Source organism: Emys orbicularis, chromosome 6 (assembly GCF_028017835.1).
Source record: "Emys orbicularis isolate rEmyOrb1 chromosome 6, rEmyOrb1.hap1, whole genome shotgun sequence".
Classification (NCBI taxonomy): domain Eukaryota; kingdom Metazoa; phylum Chordata; order Testudines; family Emydidae; genus Emys; species Emys orbicularis.
This window is the reverse complement of record NC_088688.1, coordinates 88034676-88051309: the sequence shown is the minus strand read 5'-3', so window position 1 is coordinate 88051309 and position 16634 is coordinate 88034676. Positions and strand designations below refer to the sequence as shown.

General features: G+C 42.7%; 1 protein-coding gene across 3 annotated transcripts in view; it reads right to left on the bottom strand.

The window, feature by feature from the left end:
• The window catches only part of CDC14B (cell division cycle 14B), a 66886-nt gene that overhangs the window by 8622 nt on the left and 41630 nt on the right, over window positions 1-16634 (bottom strand). For 2 of the 3 annotated variants that reach the window (XM_065406121.1, XM_065406120.1), the window contains exon 12: window positions 14462-14562. In XM_065406121.1, the coding sequence (XP_065262193.1) occupies window positions 14462-14562 (101 nt within the window). Of the gene's footprint in view, window positions 1-11186; window positions 11332-14461; window positions 14563-16634 lie in introns of all 3 variants that reach the window. The other variant, XR_010561482.1, reaches the window with a different exon arrangement.

The following is a 16634-nucleotide window of genomic DNA, read 5'->3' as shown; positions in this document are numbered from 1 at the left end:
TTGTCTACCTTAACAAACCCCATACCCCTCACTATTGAATTTTCCCCGTTTTTACATTTTCTTAATAAAGTTTATTTTGCACCCCACCAGTGCAGTAGTTGTCCCCCAAGATCCCCTACCTGCTGGCAGGGTCACACTTGTGGCATGATTTTCAAAAATGCTGACCACCCGGCATCTCCCAATAGAGTCACTGGCAGCAACAGGCAAAAAACACTCTTTAAAAATCAAGTCACTTGTACCCTTTGCCAGCCCCCATTTTCCCTCTCTCTTCCATTTTGCCTTGCCACATCCCACCATGTTTCTGCTTAGACTATGGGAGAGACTTTTTTTTTTTAAATTACTCCATATGGCACCTAGCACACTTTTGGATACTCAGTTAATATATAATAATTATATAACAGAAGGGTAGGAGGGACTCTCCTCTCATTACATCAATTAAATTATTTTAGCAAGGCATTTCTCACTCAATTTGAACTCTGCCCTCACAGAGCCAGCTAGATTCTGAAACTATAAGAAGTCAAATTTGTCCATGAAGTGAAATAGTTCATTGTTATGCATGAGACATATTCTGGTTACTTTACCTTACAAAAGGTCCTGTGGCACCTTATAGACTAACAGATGTATTGGAGCATAAGCTTTCGTGGGTGAATACCCACTTCGGTATTCACCCATGAAAGCTTATGCTCCAATACGTCTGTTAGTCTATAAGGTGCCACAGGACTCTCTGTCACTTTTTAAATTAGTGGAGATATCCTATCTCCTAGAACTGGAAGGAACCTTGAAAGGTCATCGAGTCCAGCCCCCTGCCTTCACTAGCAGGACCAAGTACTGATTTTTGCCCCAGATCCCTAAGTGGCCCCCTCAAGGATTGAACTCACAACCCTGGGTTTAGCAGGCCAATGCTCAAACCACTGAGCTATCCCTCCCCCCCTTTTACAGATCCAGACGAACACGGCTACCCCTCTGATACTTTACCTTACAATAACTTGAGTTCTTTGAGATGTGTGGTCCCTATGTGTAGTTCACTTGAGGTGCACATGCATTTGATGTGCCCGAGACCAGAAGATTTTTCATTAGTAGTATCCATTGATCTGTGTCTGCGCACTCTGAACACAGAGCATAAGGGGTCAGCGTGGACAGGCCGCCTCTCCAGCTCCTACACCGCCACAAATCACTTTAGGAAAGGATCCGAAGTAGAGGGGAAGGAGGACAGGTAGTGGAATACATATAGGGACCACACACACAGGTAGTGGAATACATATAAGGACCACACACACTAAATAACTCCAGTTACTGTAAGGTAAGTAACATGAATTTCTTCTTCGAGTGATGGTCCCTATGAATATGTCGCATGAGGGGACTCAAAAGCACTACTCATTGAGGAGGAGGGTGAGAGGACCCCGATGTACTACAGATTGCAGGACGCATCTGCTGAAAAAGCTTGTACCAGGGCATAATGTCTAGCAAAAAGATACACACACAATCACATGTTGCTGCTCTACAGAAAGGAGACAACCCGAAGAAAAGCTACTAAGAGAGCCTGGGTTCTGGTCAAGTGGGCTCTCTCACTTTGTGGGGGAGGTGTCACCATTAGCTCATAGCAAAGCAGGATGCAATCTGAAATCCATTTGTAAAGTGTCTGTGAGGAAATTACTTCCCCTTTCATCCATTCAGTAAAGGAAACAGTGTCAGATTTCCTGAAGGGTTGTGTCTTGCAGATAGAAAGCCAAGGCTCAACAGACATCCAAAGAATGGAGCTTCCTGTCTTTTCTGGTGGTGTGAGGTTTTGGGTAGAAAACAGGTAGATATATGACCTAATTTAAAGTGGAATTTGGAGGAAACTTTTGGAATGAACTTGGGGTGTAATATCAAAGAAATCTTATACTTCTGGAAGACCGTGTAGGGAGAGTCTGCCGTAAGGAATCCAAAGTCACCTATGCTTCTGACGGAGGTGACTGTGGTCAGAAAGGCCACCTTCAAAGACAGATGAAGGGAGCAGGAAACTACAGGTTCAAAAGGAGGATTAATGAGTGCTGACAATGAGAGACTGAAGACTCAAATTGGTATAGGTTTCAGTACTGGGAGGAAAGGTTCTATATCAAGGTCTTTTGAAAACCTCATAGTGGATAAAGACCAAAACAGTTTTTCACTACAGAATGGAAGGCCTTAATCATTGCCAAATGCACTTTCAGTGAGCTAAGCGATAAATCAGACATTTTTAACATAAAGGAAATAGTCCAGAATGGTAGGGATCTCTGAGCCCTTTGGACATATCTGAGGATGCAGACATCAGATAGAAAATTTCTTCCATTTCATCATAGAGACTTTCCTGCTATTATTGAGAATGGCTTGTTCTGCCTCTGAACTTGATCTCTCTAAGCTCATCATCCATCCAAATACCAGGCTTAGACTGAGCGATGCTGGATTTGGATGAGTGGTCTTGCCTTTCTCCGAAGTCAGCAGGTTCAGAGCTGGACAGGACGCCATCTGAAGAAAGCTGGTGAACCAAAACTGTCTCAGCCACTAGGATTGGCCAATGCTTTTTTCCTGCTCGATTTTCCTCAGGCTTGAGAAAAGAAGGGAATGGGTGGCAAAGCATACATTAGTGGCTCTGACCATTTTACTAGGAATGCCTCTTCTCAGGAATTGTACCCCTGAGCTGCCTGGGAACACTAGACCAGGCATTTTTAGTTTTCTTGGCACAAAAAGACGTCCCACAACAGGAATCCCCACTGTCAGAAAATGCTCTATCACTGAGCTGTGAAGTTTTCAATCCTGGTCTCTGGAACTGCCTGCTGAGGCTGTCTGCCAAAGTGTTCATTACTCCTGGGAAGTGCACTGCCAAGAGAGTGATCTGGTGTCAGATATACCAATTCCAGAGCTTGATCATCTTCATGCAAAGAGTGGTGATCTGCTCTCCTTCATGTTTGTTCATGTACTATACTGTAGTCATATTGCCCAACATACTGAATATGTAGGGCATGGATGAAAGGCAAAAGCCTTCCATAAGATTCGAGTACTGCTTGCAGTTGGAGGAGACACATGTGAAGCTTGAATCTTGCCGAGTCCAAGAACCTTGAGCCACCTGTTCATCCAGATGTGCTCCCTAGCCCGACAGGGAGCCATATGCAATTAGTTTCTTCATGGGAGGAGGGGGAACAAAGGTAACAGTTATGCCCACAGCTTCTATTTTCCCACCAGGTCAAAGATCTTGAAAACATTGTGAGGAACTGAAACCCGCTTGCCCAGCTTGTCTCTACTCAGAGCATAAACTGTTTGCAGCCACACCTGATGATTCCACAGATGGAGTCCTGTGACGGATATCACATAGGAGACCATATGGCCTAGGATCTCCCAGGGCTCAGTCAAAGCTGGAAGATGAGGTCCATCAGAGCTTGCAATCCGTCCTGGTTAAGTATGCTTTGGCTGTTATCAAATCCAAAAATTGCTCCAGTAAAAGTCTATAGTTTGCACAGAAACGAAAGTGGACATTTCTAGGTTTCCTTCGAGCTACAAGGATTGAAGGAAGCTGAGTAGTGATAGAGCTGCCAACTGTACCCCTTTCCCAGTATGACTAACTTATGAGCAGCCAGTTGTTGAGGTAGGGAAATACTGGGGTGCCCTGGTGATGCTGGTATGCTGCCACCATGGATAGCGCCTTCATGAAAACCCTTGGGCGATCAAGAGACGGAAGGAAAGCTTTCTGTACTGGTAGTGGTCTAGGCTCACTGTAAAGCAAAGCAACCTCCTGTGTGCTGGGTGAATGTATAGGCATTCTTCAAATCTAGAGTTGCAAATCAGTTGTCTTTGTTTCGAGAGGGGATTATAGAGGCCAGGGTGACCATTCTGAACCTTGATCAGCGGATGAAGATATTCAGTTGTTTTAGATCCAGAATGGGTCTCCAGCATCCCTGTTTCTTGGGTATGAGGAAGTATCTTGAATAACAGCCCTTCCCCCGTGCTGTGGACGGACCAGTTCTATAGCACATAGACAAGAGGTAGACTCCCAGCTCCAGCTGAGAGTCCTCTTGTGAGAGGGATCCTTGAAGAAGGATGGGAAAGGGAGTTTTGAGGTAGGGATGGACAGAAATTCTATTGTATAGCATTTGCCGGTGGTAATGATCTCTAGAACCATCTGTCCGACATGATCTGATGCCACACCTGAAAGAAACAGGTTAAGTAGCCACCAAATGGAGCTCAGGGTTCCCGGGCTCAGGGCTGCTGCTCCCCACGGCTCCTGCCCAGGCTCTAGGCCTCCCAGGCTCAGGGCTTCTGCCCCCCCTCCTGGCTCCTGCCCAGTCTTGGGGCTTCAGCCCCTGTGTCTCCTGCTGTGGCTCCTGCCAGGGATGAGGCACCCATTTTTCAAATTGTTCATGGCCTCTGGGTACAGGCCCCATGGGCCCAGCCTTAATCCATCACTGACACTAACTAGCAGCTAGGTTGGGGCACTCTCACCAGTGCTGGGGAGATCGGACCTACCTCCACCTCTGGGAGCCTCCTTCAGCTGCAGGAAACTCCGCAGCTGCTGCCTTCAGAACTGGGCTCTGAAGGCAGCACAGGAGTGAGTATGGCAATGCTGCAATCCCCCTACAACAGCTTTGGGACTCCCCCACAATCTCCTTTTGGATCAGGACTCCCACAGTTACAACACCGTGAAATGTCAGGTGTAAACATCTGAAATCATGAAACTGACCAATTTTAAGACCCTCTGGCCATGAAATTGACCAAAGTGAACTGTGAATTTGCTAGGGCCCTAGTTAAAACCATGAAGAGGAACCAGATAAAGCTGGAAGGGCCAGTTTGAAGTTCACTGTATTGACTCAGGAGTCAACCAAAGTCTCTCACCAACTCTACCCATTCCTGATTAATAAGGCCATATTCCCTGGTAATGAGTTTCTGGAATATCAAAAACAGTGGGATTTTTCTTTTACCATGGAGAACTCTGTGTTTAAAATGGTCTGCTGACTACAGGATATTTGCAGGAACTTTAATAGTTTCCAAGGGTAATACAGAAAGACCCCACTTTCTTCTGGAGAAAAACATGGAGAAGGCTGCTCCAAAGACATGGACTCATCTCCAGAGAAGTCAGGTAACTGCAGTTGGAGCCTGACTTCTGCAGCGTGGAAGGAGCCAGTCAGGCTTTGTGATGGGTCTGGATGAGGTGAGCCCAAAGAGACTGAAGCTTGATGTTTTCTAGTACTGCTAAGAGACCTTTCTCTAGATGGAGACGCAGTTCGATAAGAGGATGAAGAGCCCAAAGAAGACAGATTACAAAGAGGAAAAGAATGCTGACCCAGCGCAATGTAAAGGCTCAGCAGATGAACAACAGACCTACTACTGCAAGGGTAAATGTCACCTCTCCAGATAGAAGAACTGAATAAGGCTGGAGACAGCCTTATTGTGCCAAGGAACCCCAGAATGAATCTCAGACTCCATTCCACACGGTAGTAAAGTTTACTCTGGAGGTTCTCAGAACTAAGGCATCACTTGGACCCACAGTCACAGAAACCTCAAGAGGTATTACTGGGGATGGCCCCCTGCTAAAGCAGATGATCGAGAAAGAGGAGGAATTGCTACCAACTGTCAAAAGACGTATCCCCTTGCACAGTCTCAGCACTTAATTGTAACAGAGCAGCTAACATCTATATAGACATCACTGAGACAGAGGTACACAGTACCAAGACATTACCCAGACCTCCCTTGGCTCTGATTAGTCCCCATCAATAACACCCTCTGATCCAAAGAATTATTTGGTAGAGAGGACTCTCTTGTACACTTGCCCCCAGAATCCTCGCTGCAAGACTTCTGTGAATAGGACTGAAAGGAAATGTCATAGTGAAAAAGAAAAACTCTTAAGTGTCAAAAAAGGAGACGCATCCAGCTCCAGTTACCCTTCCTTGCTTTCTTGGGGTTTGTTAGGTCAAAGATCCAGTCTGCCCCTACTTTGGAGCCACCGCCAGATCTCATTGAGGTTCCATGCTCAGAATGGTTCCTCTGCAGATGCAGGAATATTTGCCCCATAGCCTTCTCCATCGATAGCAGATGATGGATGCTTCAGCATCCTCTCTTGTCTGGATCTTTGGGTGTAGTGGAAAGTGAAAGCCACACAATCTATACACTGCCTCAGGGACTGACCCTTGTGCAGGCACCAGAAATGCTGGTCAGTTAGCAACATCTTAGCATTGACATACAGTTTAAAAAAAAAAAAAAAAATTTCCAGGGCAGATATTTTGTCTCCAAACTTTGATTTAGGAATCAGACAGGATGTACACCACAGGTGCCTGGAGACCACACTAAGTTGAACACAGCCACTTTCCCCACAGAATTATACAAAGAAGAGGAATGAAATTAACATAGACTACTCTATTAATACCAAAGCAAACATTCACGACAACAACTCATAACTATACACAAAGTAATGGAAGAAAATGGCCCAGACAGTTCTGGAGTAAAAAAAAACCTTACAGATTCCAAAAAATGTGAAGTCTCTTTGTAATTTATATTGCATTATCAAATATTATGTAAATTCTAAGCTTTCATATTAAAAATAAATGGTGTATTTTCACTGCTGTGGTACAATCGTTAGAATGTGAACCGATCTGATGCCACTTTGTTAATTCAGTTTGGCAAGAAAGTTGTCTCCAAGCAACCAATACTAACAGCAACGAATGCTAGTATTCCCTCTCCATCAAACTAATCACTTCAAAGCCTAACTGGAACAAGAGACCCTGCCTACCCTACAAAAATAATCACTCTTAAATAGGTCTATGGCCAAGTCATGTTACAACATGGTTTATTCTTGCTTGTGTGGACAGAAAGGAAATAGTGAGAGAAACTTGTTTTCGTCTTAGCAGGGCTTAAATATTAACATTGAAGCAGCATAAGCAATCTCACCATAAGAACATAAAAATGACCATACTGGGTCAGACCAAAGATCCATCCAGCCCAGTATCCTGTCTGCTGACAGTGGCCAATGCCAGGTGCCCCAGAGGGAGTGAACCTAACAGGTAATGATCAAGTGATCTCTCTCCTGCCATCCATCTCCATCCTCTGACAAACAGAGGCTAGGGACACCATTCCTTACCCATCCTGGCTAATAGCCATTAATGGACTTAACCTCCATGAATTTATCTAGTTCTCTTTTAAACCCTGTTATAGTCCTAGCCTTCACAACCTCCTCAGGCAAGGAGTGCCACAGGTTGACTGTGCGCTGGGCGAAGAACTTTCTTTTATTTGTTTTAAACCTGCTGCCCATTAATTTCATTTGGTGGCCCCTAGTTCTTATATTATGGGAACAAGTAAATAACTTTTCCTTATTCACTTTTTCCACACCACTCATGATTTTATATACCTCCATCATATCCCCCCTTAGTCTCCTCTTTTCCATCACACACAAAAATAAAATTAGAACATCTACAGAAATGTCAGTCTGTAAGTAGAAAAACTAGGTGGCTAATGAAACATCAAGGTTGCTAAGTTAAGGAAGCTAAGTAAATGTTCCCACATTGAATGTTAACTCTGCCACATTGCACATTCTTTATACTTTATGGTTTTGACAATGTAAAACAGAGAAATTCAGGTACACATTTAGCTAGGAAAGCAGGAATATAACTAGGGCCCTACCAAATTCATGGTCCATTTTGGCCAATTTGACAGTCATATGATTTAAAAAATTGTAGATTTCATGATTTCAGCTATTTAAATCTGAAATTTCACCGTGTTGTAATTGTAGGGATCCTGACCCAAAAAAGAGTTGCAGGGGGGTTGCAAGGTTATTATAGGGTAGATTGTGGTATTGCTGCCCTTACTTCTGCGCTGCTGCTGCGGGCAGCAGTGCTGGGCAAATGAAGAGCGGTGGCTGCTAGCTAGGCACTCAGCCAACAGCTGCTGCTCTCCGGCCACCCAACTCTAAAGGCAATGCAGAAGTAAGGGTGGCAATACCACGACCCCCTAAAATAACCTTGCAACACACACCCCGCAACTCCCTTTTGGTCCAGGACCCTCAATTTGAGAAATGCTAGTCTCCCCCATAAAATCTGTGTATTATAGGGTAAAAGTACATGCAAGACCAGATTTCACAGGAGGAGACCAGATTTCACACTCCATGATGCATTTTTCATGGCTGTGAATTTGATAGGAACCTCAATGTAACATATTACTAAATATCCATAATGAGGCCAAATTAACATTAGTATAGGAATCTTACTTTTTGCTTTTCCAGGCTTTTATATTTTAACTGTGTAACCTTAACACTTACTTTATGTTTTGTGCAGTTAATACAGATTTGCAAATATAAAAAAAAGCATTAAAGCAAATATGTTCGCAATTCTGATCATCTGTTGGTTGTGAATCTTCTCTGAAGTACGTATGCTCTTCCATGACACTATGAAGTTAGGATGACTGTCCATAAGAAACTTAATCCTGCTTCTAGGTCTAAGGCTTAACTATAGGAAACGGTACAATTCTCTCAATTACACACACACACATCCATTATTTCACACATTCATGGATTTTAAGGCCAGAAGGGACCTTTCTGAGCATCTAGTCTGACCTCCTATATGACACAGAACATCTCGGTATCAGCTCCTGCTTCAAGTCCAATAGCTCTGGTTGAACTAGAGCATATCTTTTAGAAAAACATCCAATCTTGATCTGAAAATTGCCAGTGTTGGAGAATCCCCACAACCCTGGGTAAGTTGGTCCAATGATTAATTATTCTCACTTAAAAGTTTGCATCTTATTTCAAGTCTGAATTTGTCTAACTTTAACTCTTCCAACCACTGGTTCTCGTTACACTTTTGTCTGCTACATTGAAGAGTGCCCCTATTATCAAATTTCTGTTCCCCATGTAGGTACTTAAATATTGTGAACAAACCATCCCTTAACCTTATCACTACAAGACATATGTTCCAATAATTTAATCATTCTCAAGACTCTTCTCTAAACCATCACCAATTTATCAACATCCTTCTAGACTTTTGGACACACTATTTGAGCAGCAGTTGTACTGTAGTGCAAGGAGTCTCCATTTATAATTAATCTGTAATGGAACCTTCACTTTGTTGTTCCATTGCCCAGAACCTCATGTTTTCAGAAGGCACCCTATATTAAACAGAAGTACCTTCATTACTCAAAGACACTACTTCTGTTCCAGCTGGTACACAGCACCTTAACAAGCAAAGAATTGTTAAACCGGACATAAATGCAACAACAGCAAGGCTGGTAAGTCCAAACTTCACACTTTATCAACTAGTATGTCAGTGCTTTAAAAATCCCCTAAAATGTTAGTAACTAATGTGGGAATGGGCGACAGGGGATAGATCACTTGATGATTACCTGTTTTGTTCATTCCCTCTGAAGCACCTAACACTGGACACTGTTGGAAGACAGGATACTGGGCTAGATGGCCTTTTGGTCTGACCCAGTATGGCCGTTCTTATGTACATAAAACGAAGGCAGGAAATCAGCAAAGGTAAGAAAACATTTTAATTTCAAGCTTCACTGGGAAGAGACATACAGGAGCATCTCTCCTCTGGACTGTCTAGAGTTTGTAGAGATTTCTTATATGCTATAGGAAAATGAAGACCAAGGTTTTAAAAGAACAGGTGCCTAAAGTCCAGTTTTTAAATCTATACTTAGGCAGTAAAAGACTTGGTTTTCAAAAGTACTGAGAGACCCTAAGCAGTTCCTACTAATCTCAATTCAGAACCTTTGAAAATCAGGTACATTAATTTAGGTGCCTAAATGGGTGCCTATTCTCTGCCTAAGTCTTCTTTGTAGACTACTAAAGATTTTAGCTAGCTAAGATTAATATGACAATTGGGTTTTACCAGTAGGATGGCACCATTTTCTTCATTCAGTGGATGGACATTTAGTCTGAATTTTCTTCCTTAATAAAAGATAAATCTTTCTTTTTTGATCATAGGTTTTCCAGTTATAGGGCTGTGCCACCTGATCAAGAATTGTCCGCACTCCAGGGACTTTGATTATTGCGTGGGCATTTTTCTTCCTTAACTTTAGAGTAGATTCTTACTTTTTTGGGTGCTGTGGTGAAGCCAAAGTAGCAGCAGACTGAAAGGCTTAGCTTTCATATTTAACATGAAGGCATAGAAGACTGTTTTAAACTATGCTTACCACTCTAGGATATTACATTTTGGACCCACTTTTTCTAGCAGCAACTGAAGTTTCTAGTATGCTACCAGAGTAATTATTCTTGCTGGGTCAGAGTTCTCTGCACAAGCAAACTCCACAGTGACAAGACTTACACAAAAGGAGAGGAATGTGCAGTGGGTTTATCAGGCAAATTTCTCTGATGCATACACCTTACTTATCCAAAAGGTTGAGGTTTTGGGGGTCTTTTTAGGGGTAAGGGAAAAAAACACCAAAAAAGATCATAAATGCAAAGTGAAAACTAGGTTTCTTTGGCAAGAGCTATTTATCAGTGTGATCATTCTGACAGAAGAGGTAGTCAAAGGAACCTCAAGGCATGAATATGCAGAAACCGAAATGGCTACTGCAATCTGAGTGACAGAGAGGACAGACTATCGTCACAAAATTTTATTCAATAAAATATCAATTTTTCAATCATACAAAAGGGCTAAATTTGTAATTATGCATGGCTGGACTAAATATTGCAGGCCTACACCCATGGCAGACAGATTTTAGAAAAGATTTTTGTCCTGTTGTACACACAATGTAGTCCATTAGCAAAACCAGATCTATTGCCAGAAATTGAAAATCCCAACTCCAGGGATTAAAGCAGTTAACATGGGCAAACTCATCTGTGGGGAAACTAAGCAATTTCACAGCCAGTTCAAGAAATGGGAGCTAAACCTCTCCAGATGCATATGCGATAGGCAAAGGACAAAAAGCACACTTTAAACAATGTAATTTGTTTTTAAAATTATATTTCAGAATATTTGCAGTAGCATGCAGAGAAGAAAACTTCAGAACTATGAACTGTCCTACTTGTAATTGCTCTGCATCTTTCAAAGAGATATTGCAAGCCAGCCACACAATTACTTTATTTTAAATCACTCAAGAAATCTTTTCTTAGAAAAAGGTAGAACAATGAAATTTACCCTTGCAACAAAGCCAATAAGAAAGCTGATATGAAAGCATGCAGTTATGAAATATATTGGACAGAAAAAGTGAACTATTGTAGAGAAATGGAATGGGACACTTACACAGTGGCTCTTTCTCAGGGGGTCCTGAGGTTACTATGTTCTTAAACCATCTAGACTGAATAGCAGGCTGGGAAGAAGGGAGCCACAAACAATCCACCAGATGACAATGCTACACAGTGTAGAGACCAGCATAGCTAGGAGCCATCTAGAAAGGGTTGGGAGGGGGAGGAAAAGATGAACAAAAATTCAAACGGGAATGCTATTGGTGCATTTTAGCCAGTTAAAAGTTTTAAAAAAGCAAATCATCCTTTAAACTGGGCCAAGCATTTTCTCCCTTTCTACTGTTACAACAGTCATGCAACCATTTCATGTGGAAAGTTTTATCCATGTGTTACTTGGGACCAACTTAAACTAGGTTTTCTGAGAACCTGAAATAATCCCACAACGGCTTTCAATTCCAAGGAAAGTCTACTGCACTATTTTAAAGCGAAACAAATTCTGAAATAGCTTAATAAAGCAACAAACATTTGTTGCCCTCTCTTCAACCATATTAGCAATACAGGCTGGTCAAACTAAACAGTCTCGGTGAGCCACTGGATTCACTACTTCTGCTTCACAGTTGTATGGTGTTGTAATATCAAAGCATCAAAGCCATAACCATCTACTAACAGAGCAAACAGAATTATACAAGATACTCAGACGGTGAGGGCCAATTGCCTTTCTACATTCAAAATTACAACTACTATTCAGTAGGTTGTTACCTCAGGTACAACATATTTCTAACTATAACACACATACAAAGGATCCATTCATCAAGGCATAGAGGATTTATGCAAGTAACTTTGATAAACTCTAATGAGCATTACACACAAATCCCTTGTGCCTTAATAAGAAAATAACAGCCCTAGCTCTTAATTCCTCTCCCCCCCCATTCTACCTTTTTGTAAACAAAGTGTTTTGTTCTCTGAGATAGTCTTACACTAAGGAAATACAAATCTCATTCTGCTTTCTTCCTATTAATAACCTTGCTGTTCAAATGATGAGGCTTAATTATGTGTAGGAGAATCTGAACTTAAAAAAAGTCTAATAGCTATTCAACCTGGAAGGATACCCTACTTGATTAAATTTATTAGTCTCTAAGGTGCCACAAGTACTCCTGTTCTTTTTACGGATACAGACTAACACGGCTGCTACTCTGAAACCTACTTGATTAGGATAGCAAGAGAATATTTTTGTAGTATTGTTATTTTGGGAGTAACAAAATTGATTACATATCACTTAGCTCCTTGATGAAAATTATTTCAGTATGTACAGCCAACAAACATGATGTCGGGAATTAGGAAGGGGGAAGTCAAACTCCCCAGAAGAAAGGATTTAAGAGATTTTTCTTCCTTCTAACCACAAAGCACAGTACATAAGGATACTATTAGCTTTAGCTCATTTATGTTAATCTTATGGAAAGGCAACCTAGTAAGTTATTTTTGATTAAAACAGTCATGTTATGAAAAATTTCTTTATACAAGCTTATTGAATAGAACAGCCTATAAACCAGCAAAGAAAAAAAAACATTTAATGCATCAATATGATGGTTATGAATGTGTTCTGTATCATACAATGAATACTCATTCCAATGGTGATTCTGCAGATGTAGTTTGTTATATGAGAGAGGGATAATGCTTATTTATTATGTTATTTGACTTTAGAAAAGTGGTTTTCTTGCAACTGAAGTGTGAAGGAGCCAGGCGCAGGCTGTGTTTAAGTTAACTATATCAGAAGACTCTGGCTGTAGACCTAATTTTGCAACATTTTGTAGTTTGGATTTTCTTCTTTATTTACAACATATTCTATAGTTAGCTTAAGATGTATTTTCATTGTATAAAATCCTTTATTTACCTAGTTTCCTAGGGCACTTAAGTTAAAATATTTATATTTTTATGCATTTATAAAAGGTACTTATCACCACAGTATCTAGGCACCAAAGCAATATTTATTTGGTATACAGAATTAGCTGTCCATGGTAATGTAATGGAAAATAAACGTAGGACACTGATAAGACAGAGTAGTTTGGGTGTTTTAAAGATATATTCCTTTACTGTTAGATTAGTGTATATTTTTTACTACTATTTGGCTCTCTGCTCTCCTGATTCAGAAAGGATCACAATGTTGTTTGTCTTCTGTAGAACTTGTACCATTTTTCTGTCAGTCCAGCCACAGCACGGTGATATGAAACAGAAGAAAGGAAGGCTAAGTTTAAAAAAAAAAAAAAAAAAAAAAAAAAAAGCAGCTGGCTATGGGTCTCAGAATGTAACTCCTAGGTGCAAAGACAACCAGGGTAGAGACTAAGTTTCCTTTATTCTTGAGCTCAGGAGGCATGGTGGCTGTGAAATCTAACAGGTAATGATGAAGTAGATAGTAACAGTCCTGGCTATCCTCTCTCTAATTTTGATAAAGGAGCAAAGGAGTTCCCCTGCTGCTGCAGAGGCTCTTGTATTTCTCTTTTACTATATGTGAAGGCACCAGGAAACCAATCTATCTTGCAACTGTCAGCAACAGATGCTAAGGTCAAAGGTAGATATGTCGCTTCCCTTGCAGCTGATGTTGCACTGTCTACCAGAGACAACTGATAAGTAGCCCGTGGGCAATGCTCTCTTCTTGGCCTGTAATCAGTGTCTTGGGATCATCATAGGTACATACATCCCCTTTTGAACTTATCCAGTGAGAGTTCTCTTGAAGTTTTACTACTCCTTGCCTAGGCAGAACTGCTCACATGAAACTACCAGCAGTTCTTATAAAACTAGCAGCATCTAGGGAAGGACCTTCCCCCAGAAAGATGAAAACAATAGGAGTTAAAAGTAAAAAACATATAAAAAAGAAAGTTTCATCTTCTAATATTTATTTTATACTTATTTTAATAAATTAACTACACAAATTGAGTGAGTTGATCAAACACTACACCTTAGAGAGAATGACCTCTAATTTTTTTAAATACCATAATACTGAATTCAAGGAAGCGTTTGTGTTCTAACAGACTGAGCTGTCAAGAACATGCAGATACACAACCAGGCTAGTAGGCACATGTAGCATATACTGGCAGTGGGTCATTCTGGTGACAGAGGAAACAGACAAGAGAAGGAGAAAAGTTGAATACCATTGTTTAGCCAAAAAATCAAAACAAAAACGATCAACCAGTCACTAAGCCTACAGTGAATTAGTGAATCCATGCTTCCTTTAATCAATGTGAGCATAGCCTTTCCAATGAACGTTCAGAATGGGCAAAATGGAAGACACTTCCCCCTCTCTCTTTTGGTATTTATATACACAAAAAGTTGACTTACGTTAGTGGAACTGTGGTTGCAGCCTTTGCCTGCCTTTTACTCTTCAGGGCACGAAGCTTATCACCTTGTGTTACACAGTTTGCATCATCTTCATCACTGTACTGGATAAGTAAACAAATGATAAGACAAGGATTTTAAGTTTTACCCATTAATATCGTAGTTTTATTTTAAAAATTATAATGTACACACACACTAACTTCTTCAAGAACAAAATTTGCAGGTGTAAATTAAAGCACATTTACTTGTATAAATACAATTATATCTTCCCTAAGAAACAGTTACTCACCTTCTTGTAACGGTTGTTCTTCGAGATGTGTTGTTCATGTCCATTCCAAGCAGGTGTGTGCGCGCCGCGTGCACGCCAGCCGGAAGATTTTACCATAGCAGCGTCCGTAGGGTCGGCTCCGGCGCCCCCTGGAGTGGCGCCTTCATGGCGCTGTATATAGGGGCCAGCCGACCCCCCACCCCCTCAGTTCCTTCTTGCCGATACTCCGACAGAGGGGTAAGGAGGGTGGGTATTGGAATGGACATGAACAACATCTCGAAGAACAACCGTTACGAGAAGGTGAGTAACCGTTTCTTCTTCAAGTGATTGTTCATGTCCATTCCAAGCAGGTGACTCACAAGCCCAAGTCTAGGTGGTGGGGTCGGAGGTCACTGCAGACTGGAGGACTGCGCGGCCAAATGCAGCATCCTCCCTGGCTTGGTGCGTAATGGCGTAGTGAGCCGTAAAGGTGTGGATTGAGGACCAGGTGGCCGCTCTACAAATTTCCTGTGTTGGGATGTGGGCCAGGAACGCAGCTGAAGAGGCCTGCGCTCTTGTGGAGTGGGCCGTGATAGGCGGGGCTGGTACACTGGCCCGACTGTAGCACTCCTGGATGCAGGTTCTGATCCAAGCCGAGATCCTCTGTGACGTGACCGGGAGCCCCTTCCTACTGTCGGCCACAGCGACGAAAAGTTGGGTCGACTTCCTGAAGGGTCTCGTCCTTTCTATATAGAACGCGAGAGCCCTGCGAACATCCAGAGAATGCAGCCTGCGCTCCTTAACCGAGGAGTGTGGTTTGGGATAAAACACAGGGAGAAAAATGTCTTGACCCATGTGAAACGGGGAAACCACCTTAGGTAGGAACGCAGGTTGCGGCCTGAGTTGGACCTTGTCCTTGTGGAAGACTGTGTATGGAGGCTCGGATGTCAGAGCTCTGAGTTCCGATACTCTCCGTGCTGATGTGATAGCCACCAAGAACGCGACCTTATATGAGAGGTATAACAGCGAGCATGAAACCAGCGGCTCGAATGGGGGCCCCGTGAGGACAGACAGGACCAAATTGAGGTCCCAAGCAGGGACAGGTTGACGGATATGCGGGAACAATCTGTCAAGACCCTTAAGGAATCATCCAACAAGTGGGTTTGCAAACACTGAGGTCCCCCCCTCTCCAGGGTGGAATGCGGAGATTGCAGCAAGGTGTACTCGAATCGATGAGAGAATTAGTCCCAGGTGTCTCAGATGTAGCAAACAGTCCAAGATGAGAGGGATCGGGGCGAGCAAGGGGGCCTGACTGCATTGTGTAGCCCAGAGGGAGAAGCGCTTCCACTTGGCCAAGTACGTAGACCTTGTCGAGGGCTTCCTGCTGCTCAACAGGACCCGTCTGACCTGATGGGAGCATCGTAACTCCAGTGGGTTTAGCCATGGAGCATCCAAGCTGTAAGGTGGAGCGACTCCAGGTTCAGGTGAAGGAGGCGACCGCGATCCTGCGTGATCAAGTCCGGTAGTAGGGGCAACCTGAGTGGAACCCTCGTAGACATGTGTAGGAGAGACGTGTACCAATGCTGGCGCGGCCACGCAGGAGCTATGAGGATGAGTCAAGCGTGATCTCTGCGGGCCTTGAGGATCACCTTGTGAATCAAGGGAATAGGGGGGAAGACGTAAAGAAGCCCGTCTGCCCAAGAGAGGAGAAAAGCGTCTGATAGGGATCCCTGACTGCGTCCCATGAGGGAGCAGAATTGATGACACTTCCTGTTCTCGTTGGATGCAAACAAGTCCACCCGGGGATGACCCCAGAGTCGGAAAATTGAGAGAACTACATCCCAGCGGATAGACCACTCGTGACCCTGGAACGAGTAGCTGAGAGTGTCCGCGAGCGCGTTGTGCGTGCCGGGGAGGTAGGATGCTATC